This window comes from Amphibalanus amphitrite, unplaced genomic scaffold (genome assembly GCF_019059575.1).
Source record: "Amphibalanus amphitrite isolate SeventyFive unplaced genomic scaffold, NRLGWU_Aamphi_draft 000152F_arrow, whole genome shotgun sequence".
NCBI lineage: Eukaryota > Metazoa > Arthropoda > Thecostraca > Balanomorpha > Balanidae > Amphibalanus > Amphibalanus amphitrite.
The window spans coordinates 315,273-326,557 of record NW_024881647.1 but is presented as its reverse complement, the minus strand read 5'-3'; the positions used below and the strand labels follow the sequence as shown (position 1 = coordinate 326,557).

At 48.5% G+C, this 11,285-nt stretch overlaps 1 protein-coding gene across 13 annotated transcripts; it reads left to right on the top strand.

Annotated features, from left to right (window-relative positions):
- Positions 1-413: 413 nt before the first annotated feature.
- On the top strand, positions 414-11,285 carry LOC122382981 (histone-lysine N-methyltransferase PRDM9-like). 13 transcript variants are annotated; one of them, XM_043369006.1, is made up of 7 exons: positions 414-1,433; positions 3,059-3,364; positions 7,943-8,176; positions 8,505-8,625; positions 8,872-9,284; positions 9,582-9,784; positions 10,147-11,285. In XM_043369006.1, exons 2-7 carry the CDS (start codon positions 3,122-3,124, stop codon positions 10,292-10,294), a joined length of 1,362 nt encoding a protein of 453 aa, XP_043224941.1. In that variant the 5' UTR covers positions 414-1,433; positions 3,059-3,121; the 3' UTR covers positions 10,295-11,285. The 13 variants fall into 13 exon arrangements, with proteins under 13 accessions (XP_043224941.1, XP_043224943.1, XP_043224931.1 ...); XM_043369008.1 differs by having other exon boundaries at positions 1,318-1,433; positions 3,077-3,364; XM_043368996.1 differs by having other exon boundaries at positions 1,320-1,433; positions 3,074-3,364.

Below are 11,285 nucleotides of genomic sequence, written 5' to 3'. Positions count from 1 at the left end.
GAATTGCGATACGAAGAAATGCCATAAGAATTGTCCTGGAATCCTTTATTGGCCATCATATATTGACCTTGATAAGATAAACGCATCATTCGCGCAATATTTGTCGCACTTTGATACCGAACTATTGCTTCCAAATGCCGACGTAAAGAAAACCTTTATGTGACGTCATAGAAACAGCGGATTTCCCAAAAAGTAAACAAAAATAAAAGTCTTATATCTCGAAAACGGGTGAATATTTTCCGGTAAAATTTGGTAGATGTTCATTTTCGCTCTTTGTGATTCACGCTACATCACTTTTATGCCAATTCATTAACTTTTTTGAAGGTGGGAGGGTCCCTTTAAAATCAGGTATCATCTGCTTCCCCTCGTCACGAGCAACACGCTCGTTTTTTTCGCGAAGCTCTTACTCGATCAGGGGCCAAACGCAAGGGGGGGGGGGGAGTCGCACCATCCCGTACCTACCAACCCCAATGGGGGCGTACCCCCCCCCCATTTACGCCGTCGAAGGACGCAAAATGGCCTGTGCCGGCGAGAATTAAGGGTGACAGGCACACAGATTTGTAAAAATCTAAATGAGGAAAAGGTTTCGGGAAAATTTGCCGTTGGTGACCTCCACTGACCTCAACGTTGATCTGATAGAAGTTAGAACAATGATTTTTACTTAAACTGAAAACTATCTCTGAAAAGCCTAGCTCAATTCGATTACTTTGTTTGCGTTTTAAAACTTTCTGAGTTTTCAAGGTAATTGGGTGTGGCCAGAAAATACGTACCTTGGCTTCTTTTGCCATTACCTACCTACTTCTGTCCTCAAGTCCCGAAAACACGCTCATATCGACTACTGGCCTGACATCTATACACGTTCTATTTCAAGCCAGGCAGGTTGAGAGCGTTGAGAGGGCGCTGGATTCGCCTGAGTGCCTCGATTACAACCACCATCATCACAAGAGGCTGATCGGATATGAAAAACCCATCATTCTTATTTGAGTTTTATTTTAAATGTACTCTTTGCTCGCAATTTATACTCATACGATCAAGTGTCAGCTGGAATTAAATTAAAAATGAAGAAGGTGCTCCTCTCATTCCTTTCATTCACAAATTCTGCATCTCTAAGTTGCCAGTACTTTGAAGGTACTTGGGGTAAAATAACCACCATCTCTATTATTTGTTATGGTTTTATTTAAATAGTTTTTGAAACAAAAAGCAGCAAAATATTATGCAATTGAAAAATTATGGGTTCACTAGCAGCTTCGAGTAGGAAACCTGATATAAACATGACAGACTAGCTCAAGTACTTTTGCGAATCCTCATGTTTGTACTCTTATGCAGTGCAAACTGTCATCACTATTTGCTCTGTCGGTACGTCGTCGGACATATTTGATGCGTAGGAGGCCTGAAGATACGATATTTCTTCGTCGGTGGGCTGTTTTGATAAAGTAAGTCCTTGTGATTACGTTTATCTATCATGTGTGCCTGCAGTGAAGCGGGTTTTCTAGTTATTCGCCACCGACCACTCCCCCATCCCATCAGCTGAAAATGGCAACAGCTGAACCAGTAGTAGTCTGACTGCGGTTCGCCGTCGTCCGCTGGCTAAAACGCACCACGGGCACATGTTTTGAAATGGGACGGGCGTCATGAATATATTTGGTCAATGTAGGCCATGTAATTTGTCCATTTGCTGCCAATGCATACTGCAACAAGACAAAGGCTCCAGCTCTGCTCCTCTGGTCAGTCATGCCCCAGGAGGTGCTGCCATTTTGTGAGATAAACAGGGTGTAAAATGAACATATTGACAATCTTGTACTTGGTGCAGGCTGTTAAGCTATATTTAGTCAGAGTGTATTCCATGAAATCACACGAATCCTCATCGGGTGGTCAATCCCACCCGCATATTGTGCTGTTTCTCACGCTATTGCTAATTGAAGATGTTTTGGTTTTCTATCTTTAATAGTTAATTTTCGTGCCATTGTTATAATTATAAGTTGTAATGGTCATTCATGAAGATGAGAAAAATGAATAAGTATTTGAAAGCAGGTTGGTGTGCATTGTGCAAGCATGTGTGCTTTTTTATCTAGGTTCATCATTATTCATTCATCAATTTTACTTGTTGTAGCACTTGCTGTATGTAAGGGATTGATTCTGTTTTTTTTTTTGTTTGTTTGCAGAACAGAACAATTATTGATAAGGTCATAAATTTTGAGAAAATCTGGCTTACCTATCAATTTCATTCACATATTGATAATATCAAATATTCAATGAATGGGCATGGATTACATCATACTTTATTGCAGAGTGGGCTTTTCAGTTTCCTGGCAGTGCAGCCTATTATTTTCACTGATAAAGTAACCAAGCAGTTTTCCCTGTTTGGTTACTCATTCAGTGTTACTCAGTTGTACAGGCACTGCAGTAAACAGTAGTCTCAGAGGGTGGTCAATGCTTTGTATCAGTTGTTATGAATCTGGATGTCCAAGCATCATTACCTACCTACTGAATAAGCCCATATTCCAAATGTAATCATTGTTATCAAAAGTTACCAGTAGCAATCCACCAGCCACCCAGTTTGATCAAATGTCATAAGGCTGCCTGATGAAGATAAGATCTAAGTTAAGTCAAGATAAAGGCAAGATAAGACTTTTGTGCTATTGATACATTCAAGTCAACTTATATTCAGGCTCTATTACAAATGTGCTGTGTATAAAGAAAATACCTATATAATATAGTTTTTTTTTAATTGCCAAGTCAAACTGCATAATTGTTGTAAACAATTAACATACTTTTATTACTTGTTAAGTAATTTTGGGTCCTGTACCTACCTGACACAATATTGTTAGATTGGATTTTGCTAGTCACTGAGAAGTAGGTACCCAACAATATCTGCAAAAGTCAGAATTACCTACCCTGAAGCTTCAGTTTATTCTAAATTATATAACATTCAAGCACCCATGCTTTCAAAACTGTTATTGCTGACTAGAGAAACAATGCTGCTGTTTTCTGAGATGCTAGGATAATAACTGTCCTAACTCCCAAAAGTATCCTTCCTTACATCCCCCCCCCATTCCAGCAGCAGCAGCAGCAGCAGCAGCAGCAGCAGCAGCAGTGGTAGCCTCCCCGGCTGTGGGCCGCCATGAAGATCACCCTGGTGGGCAGTGCGTCGTCGTCGGTGGCGGTGGGCGCGGCCGATGACGTGCCGCTGGCCGCCGACCTGGTGCAGGAGACCACCGAGCTCAGTGTCTCGGGCGAGCCGGACGTCCCGCTGGACGGCGCCGTGGTCTCCCTGGCCCCGTCCACAGCCGTGTCGAGCTCTGCGCTGGACACGGCCGGTGCCAGCGGCGTCAGCAAGCCCGTGCTGCAGAACGCCAACTTCAGGGTACGTGCCGGGCCGGACGGGGTGGACGATAGTGTCAGTGCAGACGGCGGGAGCGATATCTGGTGAAGTGATGGCATGAGGAATGATTGGCATAATCGTCTTCTGTATATTGTTCCGTTACGAAGTGTGTATCGTCTCGTGGATTTCGTTTCTAATCGTTTCATTTCCACCATTGAACTTTCTGCCGTGAGTGTCTCATTCTTTTCTTTCGATGCGACAGTGATCTATTTCCTATCGCAATAGCAGGCAACGGTGCTTTCTTTTCATCGACATGTTTCGTTCTCTTGCTCCCAAATTTATGTGGCAGATGCCGAGCAGTGGTTGGGTATTGGTCCGGCTTACTATTTACTTTCTCTGAGCCCTCCCCTGCCCGGGGCAACGTCCGCATTTGGCGTGATGCCAGCGTCCGACCGCGACGGGGAAGCCAAGCCACCGGCGGAAAACTCAGTGCCTGCTCCGCCAGTCATTCCAAGCTCAAGGGACGAAATGTATGCAAAAATTTCCCTTCCCTGATTTGATTAGGTACTATGCTATTTGCAGTTTTCCCACTTGCCGTAGTTTTCGTACCGATTTCTTAAGGGTCTTACGAGTACGTCGTACTTGTTCAGTGAACAGTGCCCTGACGGAGCTGGTAGTTCCGGCCTTTCTACTGAGCACGTTTAAAGGGACCCTCCCACCTTCAAAAAAGTTTATGAATTGGCATGAAAGTGATGTCGCTCGGTTCAGAAAGAGCGAAAACGAATATCTACCAAATTTCACCGAAAAATATTCACCGGTTTTCAAGATATTAGACTTTTACTTTTGTTTACTTTTTTGGGATATCCGCTGTTTCTAGCGACTTTATTTTAGAAGTGCGGCGTTTGCGGCAGATGTTGCGCGCAAATAGCATATACGACCGCGTGCTACAAAACGTTTTAGTCAAACATTTAAAAATCGTTAGATATCTGCGCTGACGTCACACATTCAGAGGGGTATTCCTTAGCATTAGCCCCTCTGAATCAAAACGCTGCAATTTTGAAATTCAATATTTCCGATTTAAGGCATTTCTCGATGTTGTGAGTGCCGAAACCGGTAATTGTGAGCCAGGGACCCCATTTTGGCTATCTTAACTCAAATCTAATGTTAACACGCGCAGTGGAAGGGTTGCGAGTACTACGCCCAGTGGAAGGGGGGGGGCGGATGTCGCCCCCCCCCCTAAGATCTCAGCTCCCACTGGAGCTAGAACGACGAAATTTGGAGGGTAGGTGGGGGCCATGGGGAACTCTATTGTGTGTGAATTTCGTGACCCTAGGTCAATATCTTCAAGGTCAAATGAGGTCAAATGTGGTCAAATCTGCCATATTAGCGACTTTTTTGCGTTTACACGCCGATAACTCAAAAAGTTACCGGCCGATTTTTTTAAAACTTTCACTATACGAAAGAGCAAACATTTGTGAGTATGTATGGTGAATTTCTAGACAATCCAACAATAAATATGGCAGTTAGAAGCCTGCTAAGGGTAAGATGTCGCCGGTTGAAGCGGCATCGGCCGACGCGGGAAACGCGGCAATCACAATTTTGTGTTTACACACTCATAACTCAAGTTGTTACCGGCCGATTTTCAAAATTCTTTGACCATATGATTGCCTGTACAATTCTCAGTCTTCTCACCGAATTTGACGCGAATCTAAAATAATCAGCGGTAAGGAGCGCGATGTAAAGACGGAACCGTCCCGCCCCGGCACAGTCTACAATTCAGGCGGCGCGTAACGGCTAGCGCCGGCCGCCGCGCCGCCGCGGCGGCACGATGTTTGACTTTACACCGCTATTACTAGAAAAGTTGTGAACCGATTTTCTTACTTTTTGCACGAGAAGATCCGCTATTCAATTCTGGACAGGTAGCCGAAATTTCACATTGACATTGTACTTGCGGCGCGAGTTATTGGCGAAAAACAGGAGGGGTGGGCGAAATCCGCCCCCCCTTCCACTGCGCGTGTTAAGGTGGGAGGGTCCCTTTAAGACAGTATGACTGAACTCGGCTATTGTCGCGGGCGGCAGTTGAAAACCACAGTGCGTGACAGCCCAATAAGGCCGCGTAACTCGGTCCGTGGTTGACGGCACATGGAGGATGAAACTCGTAGTTTTTTTTCTAGATATTTGTTTGCCGAGTTTTTCCTTAACCCGCGAGTTGCTGGGGGGGGGGGGGGCGTTAAACGCCCCCACTTTTTTCGCTGGGCCATAGCATAAAAACGAAACGGCGCGCCGCAGGCGCGCCAAATTTTGGGTACCTGTAGGGAATTGATTGAAGTTTATTGTGACAAAGTTTCAAAAAAATCGGTCGGAAGATTTTTGAGATATCGAGGTTTTAGAACCAAAAACGGCATATGTTCAAAAAATCATATAAAATCACAAAATAGACATACAGACATGCTGTAAACGCCATTAGACTCCCAATACCATGAACAATCAAATGGCTATCTTCGATTATTGATTATCGTTCCGCATTTTCCAAAATCTTGAACTGAATCTTGGCAATTTCTCGTGACTACTTCACGACTATGATACATGCATTTCTTAAATTGAACTTTTTTAGCCAAACACGTACACATATGATAAAATGAATGTCACCATCGTGTTCTACGCCCCAAATTACCCATAAAACATGTGTCACAGGCTGCGAATATCAGTTTTGATTTTCGAGGATATGTGCCTACCGGATTGACCTGACCTTGACCCTGACCTATGCTTGACTGACCCCTACATGGAGCTGACACTCTTGTAGGCCTTATATGATGGATTGCGCACCGTTTTGACAGAGTTTATGACGAGAGGCGCCCATTGCGAAGTCCTGAAGTCCATGCTACTGAAAGCCCGATTTCAGGTGTTTGACCTGACCTTGACCCGACCTGTGACCTCAAAATTCAACTTTTAAGTACTCATCTGAAGCGTCTCGTCGCGTTCTTTCGTTTGCTGGGGGCGTTTAACGCCCCCCCCCCCCCCCAGCAAACGGTGGGCGGCGAAATACCCTAGCAACTGCCGGGTTAACCCGCGCCATGCTGGGGTAGGGGGCGTTTTTACGCCCCCCCCCCCTTCAGGTTTTTTCACGAATATCTCAAAAACGTTTCCCACACATGTTGTGAAAATTTCAGACCCGGGTCGTTCGAGGACAGGTCACCAGGTCACGTCAAGTGACCTTACATCAGAAAAATTTCCAAGGCTCGCTATAGCTACACCCACTGAACGATCTTTTTGAAACTTTCAGCGATTGATAAGAGTACCAGTATGTATAGAATGTATATCTCGGATAGTTTTAGGTTGGGCGCAAAATAACCTCGCAGTCGGCGCGCCCCTAACTCACAACAAAGGAACCAACAAACAAAGGATAGTTTTATATCTATGACCTAAGTTCAAGTCAATTTTGCGAACTCTCCATTACACGTCAATGGATGAAAATTGAAACCCTCTCAAACATCGGTTCATAGGTGAACATGTCACACTGAATCCCCCCCCCCAAAAAAAATGCCCCTGTGACCCCTCTGTGTGCCCCTGAGGTCATCTCAGGACATGAACGGTCACTAACAGTTTTTTGGGTATAAATTTTTAGAGACTTGCTAGAGCGGTGAAAACACGTCGGATGTGCTCAGCTCGACGATACGGATCGACTGATATGCAGCATGACCTTTCCAGTCAGGTCATGACTTTGACCTGAGGTCAAATTTTCAAAATGACCTTTCAAGGTCAACGTGTAGTTCATTCGACGCGTCCCGACGAGAGGAACACGATGCTGGCAAAAGTAATGCCGTGGCTCTCTTAAGTCCAAAAGTTATTACCGAAAAAAAATGTTTCTCGTGAAAACGGCTATTTTTAGTGTTTTTGCCTTCTGGAGGCCAAACCGTTTGCCTGAGGTCAAATCTAAGGACAACGCTCAGAAAGGTCTGTAAAAGGGCTATCGAATGCGATTTTCCGCGGCGCTGTAGTGCCTCTATTGGTTCCCGAGTTAACCGTTGGCAGTTCCAAAATTGTCGAAACTGACTAAATTTGACCTTTGATGACCTCTGGTGAACTGACCTTTGACCTGATCTAAAAATGACCGAAGTGTTCCCGTCATTATTTTTGACGCTCTTTCGATTGCCGCTTACCGTGTAATTGTAACCGTGATTGTCGCTACGTGGCCCAGGAGCCCAGTCGGACGGGAGGGGGGGGGGGGGGGCGTGAAAACGCCCCTTCCCCCAACACAACACGGAAAACGCAGGCCACCTGCACGGTGCGGGTTAAGAAAAGGTTGCTCGCTACTCGCGAACAGCTCAGTCCTAAAAGTGTTCACTTGAGAATCTACTTTTAGAGTTCGCAAACTCGGATATCATAACTGATATTTTTCATCGAACTCTGATTTTGTTACATTGCATCCCTACAATTCGGAATTATACTTTTTTGTCTAAATATGTATGAGGTATGAAAGTCATTCGCTGTTACCTTCTTACTGCCCCACCCAACCAACACACCGTGTCGACCCCCGTCCCATTTTACCTGCCAGTTTCTAAAGTTTTTTTTTCGGCCCAGTCCCCACCCAATCTATTAACCCTCCCCACTCTCCCTCAGGTGGTCAAAGTTACAAACGCTCCGGGCGAGAGCGTCGAGGAGACCATTCAGAAGTACGTCTCGAACGTGACGGCCAATGGCGGCGGCGGCGGTGGCAGCGGTGGTGGCGGCGGTGGCAGCACCATCACCAGTGGCGGTCAGCAGATCATCATCCTCAAGTACGCCGATCCTGATGAGGTCAAGGTGAAGTCGGAGCCGGTCGTGCAGCAGGCCACGCGCAGGGAGCTGCAGCAGGTGCGTACGGAGTGGGGGAGAAATGGGGGCGGAGAGGGCAGGGCTAGTATAGGCTGTGGACGAGCTTAACCTTGGTAAGAGGAGAGTGATGCGATTAGCTCTGCTGTATTGCAGCTATGCAGCTGGTATTGTTTGATTATTATTCTTTAGAAGTGCTATGGAAACTTTTATATGGAACTTTACTTCTGTTTGCCAAAGATGCTTACATGTTTAGAACGGGTTTAGTTATTAAGTGTGAGACGTATTCTGCCCTGTGCATTTACGGTATTTTCTGTGGCGGTGATTGTTACTCACCCCGGTTCAACCATGCCGTGCACTCTGCTCACAGACGGACGACGGCCTGTGGATGGAGGTGGAGGTGCCGATCGGCGCCGAGGTCAACGTCAACCAGCAGAACCCCGATCAGCAGACCATCATCGTCGAGGAGATGCCCATGTACTTCACAGAGGGTGCGTTGTAGGTTACAGGTGCTTGCAGTTTGTGTGCTTTTTGATAGGCGATTTGACAAGCGTGCTCTACTTATTTCAAAAAGTTATTTGAATTACCATGAAAGATACTTTATTTCCCCTTCTGCCGTCCTTAGTGACACAACCTGCTGAGAAAGCTGAGCCCCATTCTTCCCTCCGATCTACCAGGGTATCAACAGTACCCCATCTCCGTGACCCCTCTGACACACCCCTCCCCCCCCCCCCCAGGTGGTCAGGTGATCGAGTACCAGATTGCCGCCGATGACGCCAAGCCTGAGGAGACGGCCGTCGCAGCCGGCACCTCGGCCAAACGGCGACATCTGGTGCTCGACTCGACCAACGCCAGTCCGAGCAAACGGCACAAAAAGGACGCGCTACTGACCACCTCCTCCCCGTACCACAAGTGTCCCGACTGTGGCGAGGAGTTTGTGGCCAAGTACAAACTACTGGCGCATAGGAAGATCCACGACGGCAAGCAGCCGTACGCGTGCGGTCAGTGCGGGGAAATGTTCCCTGTGAAGAACATGCTGGCGAATCATTTGATGCAGCACTCGGGAGAGCTGACGTGTACGTTCTGTTCGCGCGTGCTGTCCACAAAGCGATCTCTGCAGAGGCATATCGCTCAACATACTGGAGAGAAGGTAAGGTCGGGAAGATTCGGGGGAGGTTTGGAGGCACACTGTCGTTTGGGAAGGGTCAACACTGCCTTATTGGAGGAGGGCTATTGATAAGGGGCTGGTAAAGAAAGAGTTGCATAACAGCCATAATCTGTTGCTTTCTTTCTGTCTTTTGACATCTTGTGGTGTTATTGACCAATTCAGTCTAAGTGCCTTAACGTAATTACATCAAGATAATTATTCCGTCATCTCTCCCCGTTACCCTCGCTCATCTCACTAACTACCAAACCTCCTTCCCCCCCCCCCCGTACCACCTTGCAGGAGTACAAGTGCACACAGTGCGATAAGGACTTTTTCGACCGGATCCAGCTGGTGGAGCACATGCGCACACACACCGGAGAGAAGCCTTTCGCCTGCCAAGTGTGCGGCACAGCGTTCGCGCGCAACTCCAATCTGCTGGCCCACATGCGGATCCACCGGGACGAGAAGCCCTACCACTGCGCGTTCTGCGGGCGGCTCTTCAGGTTTGTGGCGGCGGGGAGGGGAGGATGGAAAAGAAGATCAAGAGAGGACAGGAATGGACGGAGTAGGATGGGGAAAGGGTTCAAGCGGAAATATTTGTACGTGTAGTTAAAATCACCGTCCGCGTCCACGGCTCTTGACGTGATGAAATGATCGGTGTCTCTTTTCGTAACCGAGCATGAATCACTAGATGTCTGGTTGCTGCTGGTTGGCTGTACCTTTCTTTGTTAATCCTAGCTTCCAGGCGTCTTTTATTTTTGTTGTGCCCTAACTTCTCGTCCTTTTCTGTGCTATTGAAGCGACTGAAACATTGAGCGTCACCTATGTCGGGCGTCGGAAGCTAACATTCTGATCGCTCCGCTAGGTGGCGCAACAACATGGTTCTACACCAGAAGAAGCACCTGGAGAGTGGCGAGGTGGACGCGCTAATGGACGCGCCGCTGGGCGACGGCGACGAGGTCGAACCGGCCGGCTTCCACGATGAGAGCAACGGGACAGAGGCGAGCAACTAGCCGGCGCCTGCTCCGAGTGGACCCCGGGCGGCGGCTCCGAGACGGCTGGGGCGCGACCGCAACTCCGGAGGCCGATCCGGAATGGACACAAGACGCCCCGAGGCTCTGACGTTCGAAGCTCGGGAGCGTCTAGTGCGTCTCGGAGTTTACAGACGGCTCGGGGTCGGCTGATCGTCGTACGCCGGCGCCTCGTCCAACCATCTAGTCAGTATGTACCTTGGCCACGTCCGGCGGGGCGGCTGAGACGTGACGTGACGTTACGCCGTGACGCTCGGGCGAACGGACGGCCGGCGCCGAGACGACGTGATAGTGCGCGGTGCTCGTGGACGCTTTCCGGCGCCGACTCGCGGCTTTATGAACTGTGCAGATTCCGTGCTATGCACGCCGTGGTGGGCGCTACTATCGGACGCTAGTGCTGGCGATGAGACGCTGGGACGGAGGGACCGCCGACCGAGTCGCCCCCCGCGCCCGGCCGTCAGGCACGGAGCGACAGGCACGTGCCGCTCCAAGCGCCTATGAGCTTTCGTCTCGCAGAGTACAAAGTGCGTGGATGGTCTGGTCAACCTGAGCGGCGGCAGAGTCTCGGCCGCCCCCCTCCAGAGGGGAACACTGTCGCTGCCGGGCACGGCGGCTGGTGCTTTTACGTTGAGGTTTTTATCTCCTTTGCAGAGCGTTAATGAATGCGCCGTGGTGGGGCGTATGGTGGTTTGCGGTCACAAATGAATTTTTCGCATCACCGGGGCGCGTGCACACACACCGGTTTCGGACGGTGTCTCCTACCGCACCCCCTGCCCCTCCCTGCGCTCCTTTCCTCGCCGCCGCCGGCTGCCGCTGCGCTCAGAGGCGGTGCAGCGCTGGTGACCGCGTGTTGACCTGTGACATGTGACCCGGTCGTCTCTACCGAGCACGACCGGACACTGAGGGCATCCATTGTTTGTATATTGTACATAGCGTTGTTTGAAGCGGAAATACATACAGCGATGTATATTAA